General features: G+C 42.9%; 1 protein-coding gene across 54 annotated transcripts in view; it reads left to right on the top strand.

The window, feature by feature from the left end:
- The window catches only part of Kcnma1 (potassium large conductance calcium-activated channel, subfamily M, alpha member 1), a 712823-nt gene that overhangs the window by 636475 nt on the left and 55425 nt on the right, over window positions 1-20923 (top strand). For all 54 annotated transcript variants that reach the window (XM_017315884.2, XM_017315873.2, XM_017315871.2 and 51 more), the window contains 2 exons: window positions 973-1197; window positions 4643-4835. In XM_017315884.2, coding sequence (XP_017171373.1) covers window positions 973-1197; window positions 4643-4835 — 418 coding nt within the window. The remainder of the gene's footprint in view (window positions 1-972; window positions 1198-4642; window positions 4836-20923) is intronic.

The raw sequence follows: 20923 nt of genomic DNA, 5'->3' as shown, positions 1-20923 counted from the left end.
AACATGTATATAATGGCATAGTAAAACCAATAGCTGTCCTGTAAACCTTACTGGTATTTTACTTTGATGGTTAATAGAATCAAGAAAGAAAAAAAACATAGTGCCTTCTCTACATGTATGCTTGCTGTATGTACTAAATTTATTAGAAAGATTTATTTGTTCTCTAACATGCTGGACATGGAGTTTTCAACCAGCTTTCAACTTCCAAAAAAAAAAAAAAAAAAAAAAAAAACCTGGTGTTTATAGCAGCCCACATGGTGACCTGAGTTTTACCTTTTTTTTCCAGCTCCCCACTTTCCTGAGTAGACTTTATCCATTAGAATAGGTGCCTTGTGCAATTTTATACATGACGTTGAAGAATCACTTCTTTTCTATTATTCTGAACTAAATTAAACCTTTTGTTTTACTACAGTACAAATAATAGCTGTATTGGGTACCTTTGTGGTATTATAATAAAAATGTCTGACATAGCTAACTCACAAAGAGAAAAGGTAGCTCACAGTTTAAGAAGTTCGAAGTCTAATGCTGGGCTGCCCCAATTGCCTGGTCTCTGGTGGGGTGGTGGATGATCATAGAGTGTAGAAGCAAACATGAGCAGAGAGAAAGGAGGTGTGTCCATGTTTGTTCTTCTCATACTGACTGTCTTTGGAGAAGACATGGATCAAGGAGTCACATGAAAACTCCTAGGCAGTTGTACATAAACTGCTCCACACTTTCAATAATCTAAGGACCTCAACAAGGCTTTAACTCAACAAAGCTCCACCATAAAATAATGCTATTCTAAAGACAAAGACTTTAACCACAAAGGGCTCTTGGGGGACACTCTTTAGACATCACCTAAACCACAGCAGTGGTCCACAGTAGGTGGTCAATGAGTGTTCGCTTTCTTCTCTGCGTAAGTGATGCTTTCTCCCCTTATACCAGTGTTGTGAGCACTTCTTTCTAAAACTCTTGCAACCCTCTCTGTTTCAGACTCGAAGTGAAGCTGCCATGACTGTCCTGAGTGGCCATGTCGTAGTCTGCATCTTTGGGGATGTCAGCTCAGCCCTGATTGGCCTCCGGAACCTGGTGATGCCACTTCGTGCTAGCAACTTTCACTATCATGAGCTCAAACACATTGTGTTTGTGGGCTCCATTGAGTACCTCAAGAGGGAGTGGGAAACACTGCACAACTTCCCGAAAGTGTCCATATTGCCTGTAAGTCAAGTCGCACTATTTAATGTCCAGTTCTTCATCTTTACATTCAAAAGAAGAAGTCCCAGGTGGCTGTAATTGTTGAGGCTTTGATCGTGTCTCTGCTCCTTTTTGTTGCTACAGGCCTGAGGACATAGCTGTCCTTCCCCTGTGCTCTGCTAAGAAAGTAAAACCCTGGGAGGCCTTATTAAAAGAATTTGCAGCCAAGTGCAGCCTCTTGTCGGGTGAAGTTGAGCTACCTTCACACGCACTAGCTTACCATTGTCTAAACTCTCTTTCCTGGGCAAAATTTAGAACGTTGCCCTATTTTGATATATGCACCAAGAATTCACTCATAAAATTATTGTTGGCATTTTAATTTGACATGGTTAATGCTTAGAGAAACACAGATCTGTCCCATCTTTCATCTGATATTGGCCAAATAAATAAAGAGCAGATTTATCTCTACTGTATGGAATTCCATACCTCTGCTCTGACCAGCCTCTATTCACTCTTTGTCTAGAAACCCAGAATTTTTTCCATGGCTTTCTGTGTTTGTATATACATGTAAAAGCATGTATCCATAGGTGCTTATTGATTGCAAAGATCACAGGACACCAATCTATAAAAGACAATTTGGGACTCCATAATTTAGTGTGAAAATAAGGGATGAGTGATTTAAAAGTCAAATGGATAGTAACTTTCTAATTATAATATATTCTCCACAAAATTTTAGACTTAAAGAATATTAATTCTTTTCAAAGTTTTGTGTGGTTGCCTATGTCAGAAATCCAGAAAAACATTACCTATCCTTCAACTATTTTTATTATCAAGTCATACCTAAAATCAAGAGACATTTAGCCCCTTAGCTGTCAAGAAGTTTGTTTTCTGCAACTTTTTATCAGCTTGCAGAACAGCAGAAATGCAGCCACAAGAGCCAAGGAATATAATGTGTTAAAGGGTATATAAGGGGCTATCCACAGTCACCACCCTTATGTGCAACATGTGTCTCCCATAGTGCCTCATCTAACAAGTCTCTTCATTTCCAAAAAATGTTAGACAGACCAAACCCTGACTGCTTTAATGTATACCTGTAGTTAAAGGTGGTCACCTGTTACAATTCACTCATCAAAGAAGCATATCTGCATACTGTGTAACCTTCACTAAATTCAGAAATATGACCAATCGATTTGATTATACCTTTCTGTGGTTATCACTATCTTATGTGTCCTATTCCACATGACCCCTTTACCTCTGAAGGTATCTCTGTAAAACTAATTTGCTAGGTGCACAGGTACATATTTATGTAGGAAGGGCTTGTGTGTATTTGTGGTATTTGTGCGTGTACACACGCGTGTGTCTCTGTGTGTGCATGTGTGTGTGTGTGTGTGTTTCCTTCTGTATGACCCTATTCACATTTCCTCACCTGCCTCTGCAAGTCAGGATGAGTCTTATATTTGTAGAGCCTTTATAAATTCCCCCATATTTAGCATACTTAAGCACAGTGGGCTTGTACATTATAAGCCCTAACCCCTGTCTTCATTGTTTAAACTGTGTCATTCCTATAAGGGTATCCGAGAGAAACAAAAGCTTTATATATATGACTTTGGTATTTTTTGTGCCTTGAAATCATATGCTTACAACTGGACGTGAGCTCCTTCAGATCACAATTACTGCTGACTTTCCTACAAGGTGAAAATTAAAAGAACATGGACATCGACAGCTGATGTTTATACGCTGGCAATGTGATACAAAGAGTTGGTCACACTTAATTTTGTACCAAGCTAACATAGAAGACAGTGTTTTTTTGTTTTTTGTTTTTTTTTCCTTCTCCAGGGTACCACTCCAGTGCCTGGATCAGTTTATGGCCCCAAATGCCCTTTCTCTATGGCTCAACTTTACAGCAATATTTAGGAGCACTAGAATAGAATCATGACTTCTACTGCATTATAAAGAGGAGCTAAAGGGCTCCATAGTTATCCAGATCCTAATTTCCCAAACCCCATTTAGTGATGGGGACAAGGGGAGATGTATACAGCAGCTGGCAAACACTTAGCCACTAGAGGCTGAGGCTGAAGGTAACTTGTGTATCCATATACACAAGGGAAAACTTAAATCCATCTAGAGGATCTGGGATGCTTTTGGCTGCATGAGACCCCCAAAATAGTGCCGTGCAGCTGCTGGGGGGCTCTGACATGGCATGGCCCTGTGTGCAAGAGTATTCATCCAGTCTATCAAATCTACCTTACACCCCATTATTAACCTTGCATCTACAGAGGTTTTTCTACTGTCTCACATTGTTATAGGATTTTTAAAAACTCTGTTTACTGGCTTATTTATTTTTAATTGCACCGGTAATATACAAATCTGTTCTTGTTATAAAATATTCAAACAATATCAGAGTATGTAAAGTCAAAAGCAAACTTTCCACTCCATTCTTTCCTCTCCCAGAGGTAATTACTGTTATTAGTTTAGTGTATAGTTTTTCCCGAGTTTTCTTTTTGAATTTACATATATTTATAAATATATAATTTTTACTTCAAGTAGCTTCATTTATTCCAAATAAATGGAGTTATACTTTTTAAATGGTTCAAGATACTCACATTCCCACCACTTACTAATCCCTTTATCTTGGAGTTTATTCCAACTCAGTGAGTTTATGGAAGACTCGGATGTGCCTATAGTATACGTCCTCTATTGTATATGTGTCCCAAAATAAATTTAACTACTCTCATGTTGTTAGAGCATTGTGTCCTTTCCTTGGCATTTTTTTCTTACTAAACATTATGCAATAAAATTTTATGGCCCGAAGCTTGCCCCTTTGCCTCGCCCTTGTACAAAATGCACACTAACTCCACTGGCTCCCTCAGCCTCCTGATTGAGCAGAGCCATGAGCTCCCACCTCCTCACACCCTGCTTTGTGGATTTCCCCATGGCTGCTTTGGAAATTCTAGTTGGATACGCTGTCTGTTGCCAGAGACAGAAATGACCTGCTATTAAATAAACAGGCATTTGAAACCCACCTCCTCGTTATGTTCTGAAAGGCAGAGGTTGCCACAGGACAGTTACTTAAATCAAGACAATTTCCAGGCAGGAGGAAGACGTAGACCCTGGCATTATTCGTCTCGGGTTTGTTAGTAATAGCTTGATTGAGTATTGAGAACTGGCCTGAAATGCTGCCATCAGCACCAACTACCCTTTAGATTAGCGTGCAGCCCTTATTCCCTGAAATGTAGTTAGGGCAGCTTAATGTCAAGACATAAAAAAGATACTTGTTAAATAATGTCCCAAAGCTCCTGCCCAATCTTTAATTTGTTTTTATTTTTTCTCTTTCCCTCTTCTCTCTCTCTCTCTCTCTCTCTCTCTCTCTCTCTCTCTTTCTCTCTCTGTATTTTCATATTCTTTCTCTCTCTCCCTCTCCCTCCCTCTCTCTCTCTCTCTCTCTCCCCCTACCACCCCCATGCCAAAGGGTACACCATTAAGTCGGGCTGATTTAAGGGCTGTCAACATCAACCTCTGTGACATGTGCGTTATCCTGTCAGCCAATCAGAATAATATTGATGATACTTCGCTTCAGGACAAGGAATGCATCTTGGCGTCACTCAACATCAAATCTATGCAGTTTGATGACAGCATCGGGGTCTTGCAGGCTAATTCCCAAGGTAAGGACAGCCTATAATACTTCTCTGCTGTGCCTATGGGGGACAGGGGCTGGCAAGAGGGATATCCTTCACTCAGTAATTCAAAGAGGCTCACATCAGCCTGTCTGGCAATGAAACCTGTGGTCGCCACGATGGCTTACAGAGGAGCATCTGTTCTTCCTGCCATCTAAAGATACAGACCTGAAACCTGATGTATGTCTCCCTCCCCCAGTTTGTTGCCTTTTGAGGCAATAGAAGCATCTTTAAATGCCTACTCTCTCTGCCTTTTCAAACAATGGGCTTTATGACCAGGGTCACTGTCTAAGAGCCAGAGTAATGTATAAATGCCAGCTGTACAATTTCCTTCTCTTTCACTATGAGTACTTTTCTATGGAGCTAAAAAGGGAATGTTAAGCTTTGCTATGGCTAGTGTCACATGCAAGACTCTACTCGCCTAAGGATGGAGATCTCTAATGATACAGACACTTGAAGCTGTATAGCAAGGAGTGATGCTTGCTGGACTGTACATTTTCCTATAGAAGGCACGGGGGCCTGAAATGGCACATAGCTGTCTTCTCTCTTGGCCTCAATCTTCCCTGTCATTTGTTCGGAGATCCTGGACAGGTGGTTATAAGTGACGATGTCATCCTGTAGTCTCAGGGAAGCGGCACAGCAAGTAACCCCATAATGAATGACCTTGGAAATCAGGAGAGAGAAGGATAGGAGAAGAAATATTTTCTTCTGAGTGACAGCTCTATATGGGTCATGCAAGGCTTACTGAATGGGAGTGATTGACTACTGAATTGGGGGCCTCACTCCCATTATTCCAAGGAGCAAAGGCCACGAGAGTTGTAGGAGGCAGGAAGCTCCTCACTGGTAGCTCGGCATCAGGAGCTTCTGGGAGCTTGACTAGATCTTGGGGCTAAGACCTTGATGCTCTGCTGTCTCTGAACAACCTAGCATTACCACCCATGCCTCAACTCCGCTCCGCATTGCCAGAAAACCAAAGACCCTAGTACCTGAAAACCCCTCCATTGCAGGTTCTCTTCCTTGCACTGGCCTTGGTGGAGAGCTAGCAGGGAGTGGGGGGTGTGGGACTGGGTGGGGGAGGGGACAGGCACCCTGTGGTAGGATTGGGGTAGGTAGTGAAAGAAAAGGAGAGGCCTAAATGCTTCCCAGTAGATCCAGGAGCCACTGTGCAGTTCAAAGCCACTCTCAGGGGAGTGTCAGCCTTGCTGCTGTGGACCAGAAGAAGAGGCAGAGCCATTCTTGGGGTCCCTAGCAGCTTTAGGCTTTTGCTGACTTGTGCTTCTCCAACCTTTCTGAGAGTTGCATCAGTCTGTAATACTTACCGAGTCATGCCCAGCTTCCACTTTTCTGACATAACCCTGCCTCAGGCCTAACTTTGGCCTCTCCATCCCATCATCTTGCCTGATGGTCGAAAATATAAAGATTGGTGCAGCCACAGAAGAAAAGAACAATGTGCCAAAACCCAAAGAGACACCCTGAGTTCTGCCAGGCTGTATGCATAGGAAACAGAACTTGCCTCCTGCCCAGCTTGCCCAGAGAGCACGGGAGAAGGAATGTGGAAAGACAGTGAGCTGACCTTCCAGGGGTTGGATGCAGCTAGCTGGTATGTGTTATCTTCCTCTAAGTCCCTGCTCTTTAATTTGTCTTCCCCATTCTCACCCTGATGTGAGCATCACCTGGGGCAGCTTGTTGGAAATACATCTTGCCAGGGCCTACCTTATACTACCTGTCAGATGTGCATTCTAATGAGATCCCTGGGTGACTGGTACAGGCTGTTCTAAAGCAGAGCATCGAACATGCTGATCAACTCTTTCAGACATGCCTCCTGTCCTGGAGAGGGAAGAGCAAAGGGATGGGAAAGATTTGTGAGGAGCACTTCTCCCCTGGGTTAGAGACACAGAGAACAGGAGAGGGCAGGGAGTGCTCCCTTTCTCTGGCCGACCTGTGTCCTCCCAATATAGTCAGGACTTCATGGTCTGCAGACATGTAATAATACACCACCACGTACACATGTATACTTGAAATGGCATGTGTCATTTTCTTTCTCACCCTATCTTCTCCTATCCTGTCATTGGCCTGCATATCATCCTCTGGTCCCACTCTGGTATTCCAATGACAATGGTCCAGTGGTAGTTCACAGCACCAAGAACTGGCTCTTCTCCACCACTCACCTCTAGAGCCCATGCAGTGTGCACTTCTTTGAGTTCTAGCCACCGGATAGAGAGGGGAGCTGAAGGTCTCTGCTGTTCCCCACCTCTAAGATCTCTTTGACTAGCTGGTATCCCCAGTGGCCTCAGATCCTTGCTTCTCCATACAGGTATTTGGAAGGTCCATACTCCAAGGGAGCGGTTGGAGTCACAGGCAATAGAGGCACCGCATTGTTCTTTGCATTTTGGACAACGTATCATATGTGTCCTTAATGTAAACTGTAGAGTTTCCTCACACCTCCCCACCAGTTTCATCTTGATGAACCACATGGTCCTTGACAAAAGCCTCACAAACTCCTTTACCTATGCACAAGCCACGTTTTGATTCTTCCAGAACCCAGCTGGCTCCAGAAATGTGGACTGAGGACAGCTGGTCTGCTCTATTGTGGAGTGCTCATGTGACCATGTGGAAGCTGTTTTAACATGCTACAGTTGACCAGGATAAGGGCCCGTTAGAACAGCACTGAGAAGTCCAGCCACCATGGGAAGGATTTGCGTCTGTGTCTATGCCCTTGCCAGGGCATGTTACTGGGACTCCTCTCTTTTCCCCTTTGCTTCTCTTCTTTAGTGTCACTTTTCTAGCCCACACGGTGTCAGGACTGACCCAGCCTAGCGATTCTGGACCAGAGACTTTCTGAAAGGAAAGGAGATGTCATGGCTGCTTGTCAAAAACAATTACAGCAGAAGGCGGCATGTTCCATGTGGGCCGGTATATCCGATGTGACATTTGGGTCTATGAGATGCAGTTTTAATATACAGCAGGCAAAACCGCACTGACAGTCACATAAAGCAGGTGAAGCTGCCTCTTGCTGGTCAGCAAACATCAGCGCCGAGCCACTTTACAGCTCTTTACCAGCGACTAAGTGCCTTTATTTGCAGAGTGCCTGTCATTTCCCTTTGGCTGGAGAGCTGGTGTATTATTTAGCACGCATTTATCTAGGGAAAACACTTCCATTTAAATCAGCTGGTACAATAGTGCCTCGTTGCCAGCCCATTTCCCTGTGGTGCTAAAAGATGAGAAGGAAGTCCGATCTTGGGAAGAGTCAGGGTTCATTCCCAGAGAGCCTCTGGGATCAGCACCTAAAATGAGAGATGTGGTGCAGTCGCTCTCTTTTTGTTGTTTTGTTATTTTAAATATAAAAAAATGTGAAATGAGCATCTTGCACCTTATTTTCTCTTCCAGTCAAGGCTTCTCTTAGGGAAGAGAAAGGAAGGCAGGCGAGTCCCCCATGCTCCAGCCACTCTAAAGGACAGCAGTGACTTGGATTCAGCCGCTCCCTAGCAGCAAGGAACTCAGGGAGTGGAGGACAATGACAATACAGAGAAAAGAGGGCTGGGTTAGCAGAAGAGGGACCCAGAGAGGGGCCTTATTTCATCTATTCACACATCTTTGTAAGTCCTCCTAATAGAGGCGACAGCTGGGCATGCATTGAATGCAAGTGGCTATTGAGCCCTTGAGATAGGCCTGGTGTCAATGCAATGGAGGAACTGAATTTTCCCCTTTCTTAACTTTTAATAAAGTTACACTTCAGTAGCATCAACTGCTCTTTCATTGCTAGGACAAGGTATCTGACAGGAAGCAAGTGAAAGAAAAAAGAACGGATTGTTCCGGCTCATAGTTCACAGGGAGATATACTATTGTGGTCCGGAAGGCATGGCGGCAGGAATAGGAGACCAGTTGGTCACATAGCACCTGTAGTTCAGATGCAGAGTGAGCAGGAAGTGGGATCAAGGGGATCCAGCTATAAAACGTCAAGGTCTGCCCCCAGCGATCTCTCCCCAGCAAGGCTAATGGTTCCACAGCCTTCTCAAGAAGTTACAATCAGGGACAAGCTAGTATACATGTGAGCCTGAGAGGGGTAGGGCATTTCTCTCCCAAGTTATGAGAAACAGTTTTCCACAGCTAGCGGCTGTATAACTAGACATCTTACTGTGGGGAGATAACTTTTTTGACTTGCTAAGAGTTTTGATTTGGGGATATCATCCAAGATTTGTCAGACCAGGGCAAGTATACATCTGTCTTTGAAAAATACAGCTTGACCCTAGCTAAAGGTGAGTGGTGGGAAAATGTTCCAGGGAAATGGGTTGCTGCTCCCTGCACAGCTTTGTAGTGTCAGAATGAAGCAAGGCAGACATGGAGGTGAATTTGAAGTATAGGAGAGATGGTTGCTGAAGACAGTGGATAAAAACAAAGAATGGGTCAGGAGCTGGGTTTTGAGATTGGCGACTAGACGATGACCTTACAACTAAGGAAGAAGACAGGACCAAGGAGGAGATGTGAATTGGGGACGAAGGCAAAGAATTTAGTCCTGATCACTTTGCACCCGTGAGGACCACAAGGAACCATGAAGATGGCCTGCACAGCCTGCAGGTTAATTCATTAGTGCCGCTGTGAGGAGCAGTAGGTGCTTCGGCTTTAGATGGAGGCTGATATGAAGCGAAGGACTCCATTCTCTGAAAGGATGCAGATGCTCTTCCACTTGTCCTGGGGTCATATCCCAGTCGACTGATGAGAGTTGAAATAGCATGCCACAGGCCGTGGAGATTGCTCCACTGGTACTAGAAACAGTCGCAGCAGAAACCTGATGACCTGAGTTTGATCCAGGACCTACTTAAAAAGCTGGATGCAGTGGTGCATGTCCATGATCCCAACACTCCTATGGCAATGCAAGAGGCAGAGATGGGAGAAGCAGCTAGAAGTTCATGGGCCAGCCAGCCTGAACTATACTCCTGCCGTTGATTGATGATCCCTCTTTTCTTTGCATATTTTTGGATCATACTAGCTTTCTCTGGACTTGAAAAAACTCAAGAGGAGTAAAAAGTGGCAGGGGGTGGTGTGGGAATCTTTTGCCCAAAGGTTCCACTTGCCAACCTGGCTTCTGTCACGATCTCAAAGTAATAAGTACAGGTGTCAGCTACCCAGCACATAGCTTTGGAGGTAACCCAGCTAAGATCCAACATTTCCTTGATGTATGTCCCAAAGCTAGCAGGATCTTGTCCTTGAGGCAAGTTGAAGTGGGGGAAAGGGACAAACAATGGAATTGTGGGAAAAGGACAGCCAGAATGAGGAATGCCTGAATGAGCCATTTACCAATGGTTAAGACCAGGACCAACAGTTAATAATAAAAAGACTAGGTTTTCCCTTTAACATAAGGAAGTCATTCCCAGGAAACAGATCAGGCTCTGCAGAGATTGGGAACATTCTACCATTGTGTACTAAAGGGAAGTTACTGGCCACCATGATCTCTGTGATGAGAGGCAGATTGGATGGGATGAGCCCAGTGGTCCTTTTTTAACTGAGCGTCTCTGGAATTTTCTTGGTTTTTATTATACAGAGTTCTGCATTTTATAGGTTCTGTAGCCTTGCTCCAGAGGGAGAGCTGTGGTGTTTGGCAGAACTGGGGTCACGGGTCTCTTAGTGGAAGTGTTCACATCCTTCCTGAACGGTGATGGCAGTGTGGCCAGTGCCGGGTGAGCACCTACACATCTGGTGTTTCCATTAGAGTGACAGACCACCCCATTCCCAACTCCCATGTCACTCTTCAACATCTGCCCTTCCCACTTTGTGCTCTCCTCCTCCTCTGAGCCTGGCTTCTTGTACATGCAGACTACCGACACACCTATGCACGTTTCTTCCCACCCAGCTTCACTCCCTGAAATCAGAGAAGCAGTTTTTTAGCTGCTCCTGTATAGCATTTCATTACCTCAATATTCTCTCTCAATTCTAAAATGGCAGTGGGGGAGCGCCATTTCTCTTTATGCCTACTGAACGAAGAAAGCTCAGCACTAAAATATTTTCCTTCCGTTGTAGCTGAAATGGCTGTTGGCTTCCATCCCAAAAACCAGAAAGACAATTCTACTTAACTGTTTAGAGATTTATACATACCACACTGGAGTAGCCTCTAGGTAGTAACTTTAGATACCCAGCCCAATAATTTTCTTTTATTGGCTTGTGATTTAGATCCTATTTGGAATCCTCCATAATAAGAGTAGTACATTTCATTAAAAAAGCTTACTAAACAATAAAAGAAAGTCTGGCTTAGGGCTCTGAGAGGGTCTCAAGTACAGAGTGGGGCCTGCGCTGTTACATTTCTTCTGCAGACTTCACAAGATGAATCTCAGCCCACTAGTGCCGATGTGTTTGGTGAAGCAGCAGTTGCAGTTGCAGCTATTCTGTAAATGCCTTTGAGTGAGGAGAGCTTTTCCTACATAGCATATTTTGTCACATGAAAGAACCTCTTAGGACCACCATTTGCTGTTCTGGTGACACATTCCTAATTCGATAAACAAGGATTGACAAGAGCCATTGCAACATGAGATTGAGGAGGTCATACTACTTTCTGACCCATACTGAGTGCCTTCCAAACAGAGAGAGAGAGAGAGAGAGAGAGAGAGAGAGAGAGAGAGAGAGAGAGATGCACATGCAGGTATGCATAGGAGCATGTGTGTGGAGATCAGAGGTGGACATCAATTATCTTCCTGAATTGTTCTTCCTCTCTGATTTTGAACCATGGTCTCTCATTGAACCCACAGTTCACTCCTGGGATTGTTTGTTTGTTTTCCTTTGCTTGTCAGTTTTTAACGTGGGTGCCTTGCATCTGAATTCGGATCTTCGTGCTTGTGCTTTAAGTATGTTTCCAATGGAACCTTCTCTCCCACTCCAACATTTTTTTCTTTGGGAGGTGAAAATGGAAAATGAAGTAAAAAAAAATACAGGAAGAATCATCCTTTCCTTCCATCTGTATACAGAGCAGTTGACATCCCCATGCAGACTCTAACCAGCCTGGGGCAACACAGAGAGAGGGAATCTTAGTTTTGGAGGCAGAAAGCAGATATGGCGTAGTGTCCGGAATGGACTCAACTCATCACATAAACGTCAGACTGTCACCTGTTAGGTGACTCCTCCAAGTGTATGTGCCTCAGTCATGTCTCTTTTAAAAACTGTAATGTCTTTCTAGCTTACCCAGGTGAGCCATGACCCCTACTTTCACATACAGTGTTATATAATCTCCCTGGAAACCTGCTGAGGCAGAGATTGCACTCTTCATTTTAAGGAGGAGAAAATGAGGCTCAGAAAATTAAGCATCTATTCCAACATCTGAGTTAGTCAAGAACACATGGAGCTGGTCCCCAGGCAGTCTGATTGTAAAGAAGGTATTTTTCCAACCACACCAATCTGCTCCAATTAAGACAAATGTTAACTGTGCTCTGATGAGAAAGTGCCTTGACTCTGTGTATCTACTTTTAGGGGTTATCCTTGGATAAACATTCCAGGGAAGAAAGTACCCCAAAAAGTCTGCCTTGCCCCTAAATTACCTTTGTGCCCAAAGGGCTGAAGTTTGTCTTGAAGTGTCTTTTGTCTCAATGAGTCTTTTGTGGGGTAGGGGGTCCCTGGCTCTTCCTACTGCAACAAGAATCACTGGGAATCCTTAAGGTTGAGTCTTTTGCTCCAACCAACAACTATGCAGAGAATAGAGTGGGAGGAAATGTATAACATTATGCTGAGTTTTTCTTCATGAACAATAGATTCGTCTGAGCTGTTTTTTCCCTATGAATATGGATCGGATAAGCTGTGAAGTTGATTTAATGAAGTGATTGCCACTTAAACATGAAGGCCTGAGTCTGATTTTTGGCTTATGTGAAATAGATAGATATGGTGGAATGCATCTATACTTCAGTGCTAGGAGGCAGAGAAAAGTGGATATCTGAGGTTCTTTGGCAGGCTAGCCAACCCACCCTAGTCCGTGAGCCTAAAGTCTACTAATAGACCCTGCTCAATAAACAAGGTAGATGGCACTTAAAGAAAGACACTAAAGGTTGATCTCTGGCCTCCTTATACATGCCCATACACATCTGCACACATCCATGCCCACTTCACCAACCACCAACATATGCATGAATGCACATATACACTCAATGTGGATTGACTACTGAAATGTCAGAAAAAGTGTGGAACATTTGAGGCTTGACTTTTGTTTTCTTTTGTAGAGAAATGTTTAAAACTATTTCTGTTTCCCAGAAGAGAAGAAGGTTCAGTAGGAAGCATCAGGTTAAAATGAACACAAGCTTCTACTCCCCAAAGCCCCCGTGAATGGTCCAGATAAATGGTCAGATAAATGGTTGTATGGAATCCATGCAAAATTATTTAGTCAAAGAAGACAGTGAAAGCCTATTATCCTATAGATTCTGTCTCTGTTCTGCCCCCTTACTTTCTTTTATGTCCCCCATGTCTTTCTCTCTCTCTCTTCCTCCCTTCTTCCTCTTGCCAATGCTTCCCCTTTCTCTCCCTCCCTCTCTTTTCCCTGTCAATGAAGTTCTGGGTAAGGGAGGACTTTGGCTCAGCCAACAGTTCCTCTTCTGAGCATCAGTTTCCCTTACATTTGATGCTTTCCCTTACACTTGAGATTAACTGTTCCTGTCATCAGGAATCTAATGCGATCTCTACAGACAGAAGTGACAGAGACGTGCACAATAAGCTGTGTGGCATCATGTGGATGCACATAGTTAATGATATAGGGTTTGGGACATTCCAGAGCACCCTGTAAAGTTCCTAATGCGAGCCATTTGTAACTTCCTGAGACCTGATTTAATCCACATGCTGAAAATAACATGTGTGCCTCAAGCTAGCAAGAAAGCCTTGCCAACCATCCAAAGCATTTTTGCCTCTACCTATCTTTTTTTTCAGCTGAAACTCACGTGAAGTCTCAAACCATCATTTCTTCTTTCCTATGTGACCCTGCAAAGAAGGCATCTAATTTACAAATGACTTAAGTTTGGAGATTTTTAAAGCTCTTAAAGGTATCCGTGAGCCTAAATGCTTCAATAGTATTTTATGGAATGTTCTAGAGGCTCCCCCTCCATTTGTAGAGCAGTGTATTTATCCCTGGCCATCTTGTTACAGGTATCTTGTCAAGATGTTCTATGAGGTATTTTAAGGCCATGCAGATGTGTGGTGATATGTCACGAGATTGCTTTGGGTTGCAATCAGTTTTCACCATGGCATGTATTAACTATTTTTGGATGAATTACTTGGGTTCAAATCTATCTCTGCCACTGATGAAGCCCAGACAGCCACTTCAGTATCTCCGTGTCTCATTTTTCTCATTCTCGCTGCCTTTGGATCAAGTTGCTCTCAGAATGCAACCTTTAAGTAAATCAGAAAAGGCTTTCTCTTTTGTCCAGCTCCCTCATTTCTATCTGTTGGATTGACTCAGGTCAGGTTTTCATTTTTGAATTGTCCTTGCTTCTTATTTATTTGGGCTATTGACTGCTGGCCAGATATCTGGTTATTAAGTCATTTTTCTCACTTCGTGCAGCACCTTTTCCTTTGTTTGATGGTTTCCCTTGCTAAATGGATACTTTTTACTTTAAAAATAATTCCACTTACTTATTCTTGCTTTTGTTACCAGGGATTTGGTGTTTTATTTAAAACCAACAAAGTGCTGAACTCTACCTCGAAGAGGTGTCTCCCTATCTTTTCTTCTAGGAGTTCCTGCTAGAGGTCCCATATCCAAGTCTTTAAACAGCTCCAGGTCCATTTTTGTATGAAGTATAGGGAAATGGTCCAATTTCATTCTTCGACGACATTTGGGATTCAGTTTTCATCACGTGTTTTTTGAAGAGACTGTCTTGTTCCCATGAGGTGTTCTTGGTGCCTTGTTTATAGATTAGTCAATCATGAATGGGTAGATTTTCTGATTGAGCTATTGGTATTCAACCTTAGTTGCACAATGCAGTCACCTCAAGGATTTGTAAGAAATCTTGAGATGCCCCGGCTGCATCCCAGGACAAGTTAGTCAGTCATCAGAAGTGCTATGCATCCTACAATGACCCCAACGCACAGCCAGATTGAGAGGCATTAGTTCATTCCCTTCCCTTCCCTTCCCTTCCCTTCCCTTCCCTTCCCTTCCCTTCCCTTCCCTTCCCTTCCCTTCCCTTCCCTTCCCTCCCCTTCCCACGGTCACTGTTTTCAACCCTCCTATCAGAATTGATGAGCCATGGACGCTTCCTCTCATAGATCTGGCAGCCTTGTGAGTATGATGGCTGGGAAGTTTGGATGGCATGTAACAGAACTCATTAAAATGCAGGTATAATGAGATCTAAACTTTGATACACAAACTTTTGCATGGTTCCCGGTCCACCCTACACATCCTGATCAAAGAGAGCAAAAGAAAGCAACCAGGGGAATTGCCACTTGGGAGACCCACACAGATGGGCACGAGCAGTTCCTTGCATACCTGATGGGCATAGGAATGGGAAGAATTCTAAAAATTAGTCAGAGTGCATGACTGAAAGCAAGCAAGAAGGGTAAATGATGAGAGCTTCATGGCTGAGGTCTCACACTTAAACCTACTTTTTAAATAGGTCTCTGGGTGGTTCTAAATTCATGGTGACTTTCTTTTTATTGTGATTATGGGAGGGCTATTCTACACTGCGGAAGGAAGACATTACTATCACCAGAGTGTTTCTCATCTATTTATTTGCATTTAGGATATTGAGGAATTAAAGGGGGAAAACAACTCTTTGCAAGGAGCATTAATTATATGCCATGCAAGGAAGCAATTGTGTCTATGTTATGAAATATTAAATCAAAATGCCTCCCATTCTCACATGTCCCAGAGATAAATACGGCAGTATTTTGAGGCCCCTCTCGGAGCTGTTTTGCCTGCAAATTTATTGTTTTGTCTCTATTTTCAGAAAGCCCTGTTTTCTGTGAAGTATAGCACTCTAGGTAGTTTTTAAGGCACAAACTCCTCTAGAGTCGTACACTGGTAACAACTCTTATGTAGATGGTACACAAGGGATGGGGTTGATCGTCTCCTTTAAGATGACAAATGGGCAGAGGGGGTTATTGTCTTTGATTGCAAGCCTTACATCATCTGTATGTAGGAATAAGAGGGCCATACTTTATCTTTAGCCATTTTATAAATATTTAAGTCTTTATAGTTGCCGAAAGATATTAAAGCATATTTTACAGTAGTCGGAGTATAAATATTATATATAGCACAAGATACCAAAGTCGTTTAATGAATTCATAATTTTCAGTTCACATTTATTGGAATGTGTTTTATGTTCCAAAAAAAAAATCCCATTTAAAAAATAAAATCTCATTCTGCTCCCTGACAACACACCCAGCATTGGCCAGCATTTAGGGTGGGGCATCAGCCACACCATGCGGAGGTTTCCCCTTAGGAAGCCAGAAGGCAGGAAGGCAGGCCCAAGGAAATATTTCCTCAATCACTAAGCTTAAAAAATATTCATCCAATATTCTTTGAGCAAACACCTTTGGCTTATATAGCATCTCAGCAAGCAAAAGGAGGAAAAATACTTTTTAAAAGAAAGTATTCTGATGTAGTCCAGGCTGACTTTATCTTGAACCTCCTGCCTCCACTACCTAAGCACTGAGAGTTACAGCATGGACTACTATAGTTGGCTGAAAGAGAAAACGTTTCCATAAACATTCTCTGGTTTTGATGGATTCCTTTGGAAGACCTGAGGAGGGAAGAGTGAAGATGAAGTCTGAATTATCTATCCTCCCCTTCCCCAACTCTCTTTGTAAACCAGAAGGAGAGGGCTTCAGGGCACAGTGGTGACTCAGAGTCTAGTTTTGGACAATGGCTTCCCAATGCATTCTGAATAATCCTCTGTAATTTAGAGAGTTCCTGGTGGGTTGTGTTTCCTTTGGTTTGGGGGTTTCTGTTTGTTTGTGAGTTGTTTGTCTTCTACCCTTTTCCTTCGTGCAAGGGAGTGGCATACAGTGTATGACTACATCTCTTTTCAATTTTCCAGCGAAATATAAAGACTTTTCCTCTTTAATATTTTACAAAGTTTCTCCAGCTCCCAGCGGGAGTCCATGCTGGGTAATGTTTGCTAATTACCAACAACAAAACTAGACATACAAGGCTGGTAAATTACCTGACCCTTTCCATTTTAATGAGACAACAAGGATTTCACCAAGTGATGTTGTTTCGCTGGTTAATGGTGTCAGCAATGTTGTAATTGTGGGTTGAGACACATTAGCTGAACAGCCACATGTAGAAAGGGTTTTCTCTCAACAAGCCCTTTGGAGACTAACGCCATATTATCATTAAGCCTTTGTCGTTTGCATGCTGCTAATCACTTACTTTATTATCCCTCGTATCCATTGTCTTTCTTTAATTGCTCTTTAAATTAAAATTAAAAATAGTTTGAAAGCCCTCAATGGCTAGAATAGCATCTTGATTATGAAGATAACTTCAGGAACTTCAGGGGCTGGTGATGTATAACCAGGATTAGGAGAGTCCTACAGCCTGCGTGCTGCCGTGCTTGAAGGCCTCAGGGGCCTGATTGTGGCAGTTTCTCTTTCTTTAGCCTGTACTGTTTGTTTAATAAATGGTTATTTATGGCCCTTTTGGCCATTAGAGAAACTTCTAAAAAGAAGTACACTCTTTTCATAAGTCTGGGCATTGAGCAAAGGGACAAAACTGAATGGGAAAGAAAAGGCTGGGCAGGAGAGTTTGAGAAAGCATCCTAGGAGACCCAGTTCCCATTCTAGTTTAGTCTGTGGACACATACTTTTGTCATTTGGGGTCCTGAAAGGGACTTACACCTCAGAGATGAGAAGGCCTTTGGGGTCATTCCCATAGATGAAGGCACCAAGGCCATTACAATTGTCACAACTCTAACCTCATGGCAGCAAATGAAGATGCTTTGTTAGTGGAATGAATTCAGGACTCCTTGAGGGAGAGGGGACCATGCCTGAGGGCTACTTCTAAGAGATAATATGGTTCTGTGCCTAGGCCTGTAATTTGCTAGCTGCTTGGTTGACATGGTACAATGTATGTCCCTTGGATGTATGTGTCAGCATGTTTGTTGATAGACTCCTAAATACTACTTTAAAACAAACAAACAAACAAACAAACCAACTCCAGTGAGATATCATTGCTGACTATTGAGCGACCAAAGCAAGACTTAAAAACTTCCCAGTGTTATGTCTAACGTGGCACTCACACTCGGGAGATTTGGAGTATTGCTTTTGCCTCTTTTTAAAGATGGGGAAATCAAGAATAATCTATGTGTTGAATGCCCATATGGGCTCTTTCAGAGTTAGAGGTTGACCTTGGACTAAAATCCATGCCTTTGGTTTTCTCTGACAGATCAATAGCCAATTGTTGATGAATAATAAGTAGTTAAGAATAATAAGCAGTTAAAAGAGGCTTGAGAAATAGCTTGCTCAATAAAGTACTTTCATGCAAGCAGAAGGACCTGAGTTCAATCCCAAGACCCATGTAAGGAAGCCAGCCATGGCAGTTAGTGTTTGTAATGCTCGAAATGCAGAATTAGAAAGAGTGGGTCTCTGGGGCTTGCTGCTTGGCCAGCCTAGCTTACTTAATTAGTGAATTCTAGGTCAGTGAGAGACCGTGCATCAAATAAAACAAGGTAGATGGCATCTGGAAGAAAGATACTTGGAACTTATCTGTAGCCTACATATATCCATGCATGCTTGCACATGTGCATGCACACACACACACACACACACACACACACACACACACACACACACACACAAAGTTAGTATTTAGAAGTACTTGCTATAGTATTGAAAGTTGGCTTATGGGACCGGAGAGATGGCTCAGAGGTTAAGAGCACTGACTGCTCTTTCAGAGGTCCTGGAGTTCAATTCCCAGCAACCACATGGTGGCTCACAACCATCTGTAATGGGATCTAGTGTACTCATATATACATAAAATAAATAATTAAAAAATAACCCATACCATTAATATATTATGATATATATTAATATATCACCATATATATATGTATATATAAAATATGTCACCAACCCATTTACAGTCTTCATAGCATGTTACTATTTCATTTATAGATGATGAAATTGAGACACAAAAATTAAATTGCCCTGGACCCCAAAACTAGAAACTGAAAGAGACAAAGCTGAATAATCAGTCTGTCCTAGCTCATTTCTGACTGTAGGTTGTAGTCAAAGAATCTTTAGTGCTCACACCTTATGCGCATGGGCAACGTCCTGGAATGGACTCTCAGGATTAAACTAGCACTATTCATATCCTCTTGTGATAATTACTATGTGCATGCAGGCACACCCTTGTTCTTTCTAGATCCAAAGTGTTAACTATACATTTATCCTTCAATAAAACCATATATACCGAAGGTCTTTCATCCCTTAAAAGAAAAAGAAAATTAAATGCTTTCATTTAAAGGATTGTTAAAGGCTTGGCACCTTAGTATCTTTCTTGGCCTACACACCCTTTCTCTAGGGCAGTAGTTCTCAATCTTCCTAATGCTATGACCCTTTAATATAGTTCCTCCTATTCTGGTGACCACCCCCCCCCCAACCATATAATTATCATGTTGCTGTTTCATAACTGTAATTTTGCTACTCTTATGAGCTCTAATGTAAATATCTGACCTGCAGGATGACCTTAGGTGACACCTGTGAAAGGGTCATTCGACCCTCAAAGCAGGTCTCAACCCACCGGACCCATCAGGGACACCTGGAAGAGGGTTGTCAGTGATAGGATTCTGTTTTTCTAAGTTGTGTGGCCAATCCTTCTGTCACCTGGTAAACTAGTCCTTTACAGCTACTTAACTGTCTTTGAATTTAAGATACAGTTGGTTGTTTGAGTTGCCTTGTGCAGTTTTGCTTGGCTATTGGTTCATGCTAAACAAAACAACTGTGGCCCATTTGGCATTAGGTAGTTTTAAATGCAAAAGGACATTTGAACTGCAAGACAAATGCTGGGAAACAAAGCCTTCAGCCCTGAGAACGCAAGGGGACTGTTTATAATGAAAAGGTGGTTGCATTTCTAGTCAATCTATCACTTTAATGAGCTCTTTGTAGTTCTTTGATTAATGTTCACAAAACAGGGAGAAAAAAATTGATGTAATGGAAACAAAATGCTATATAATCTTGGCAGCAGGCAGGGGCGGATTTCTATGTGTTTTATTAGCACCCACGTCACATCACCCTCTTGCAAATGTATATGTCTGCATGTTCCCTGACATAGCAACCCTCCAGTTTACTGGAAATGCAATCTGTCATGAAAGATGAGACCTTATGTTGGTAGCCAGACATCCTTTGTCCCATTATAGTGGCAGTAGGAGGAAGAGCTACCCAGAGCAGGAATGGAGAATCGCTAATAATGGTGAAAAGTTGGGTTTGGTCTCTGCCATATTGAAATGAGGTGTCTACTAGGTAGATGACAATCAAGAGGAGCCAGGGCAAGATGTTTAACCTTGTACAAGCATTAGCATGTAGCAAGTACTATATAATAGCAATCCATGTACTTTAAATAAGTCCAGGAAAGGGCATGATAGAATTCAGAAGACAGCTATGTGAAGCAACTCAGTGTGTGGGCAGAACACCTCTAAGGCTCCCCAGAGGAAAAGGCTGAAAAGCTGATTGGAAATGGAAGGGAGGAGACAACAAGTTTGAAGTGGGTGGGAGTAGGACCAAGAATCAGGACAGGCCACTTATCCCTGGGAAATAGCCTTGGCTTGCCCTTACTGCAGTAGTGTACATGAAATATGGAGGCTTTTCATGGACTTCTTAACCACCAAAGAGCATCCCATGTCAGACCTCTGCTCTGACAGTGGCTCCTATAAAATAGTGGGGGGTTGAACAGCAGCGGCCTGGGAACCTGGAACCTGGAACCTCCTCGGCTCTCGTTTCACTCCAAGCCTCCTGACTCTTGGAGCTGTGGTCTGGCCAGTTTCTTCTGGAAACTTCAGCCTCTCAGAATGAACTTGTGAATCCCACAGAGCAACAGTTGCCACGTCAGCAAAGCTCCACTCAGCCCAGAAAGACTACACGCACGCAAGGCTTTAAGACTGCCACCTTCTTTCCAACTTTGGTTA

Source organism: Mus musculus, chromosome 14 (assembly GCF_000001635.26).
Source record: "Mus musculus strain C57BL/6J chromosome 14, GRCm38.p6 C57BL/6J".
NCBI lineage: Eukaryota > Metazoa > Chordata > Mammalia > Rodentia > Muridae > Mus > Mus musculus.
Note: the sequence above shows the minus strand (reverse complement) of the source record. Positions and strands in the feature narration are given on the sequence as shown.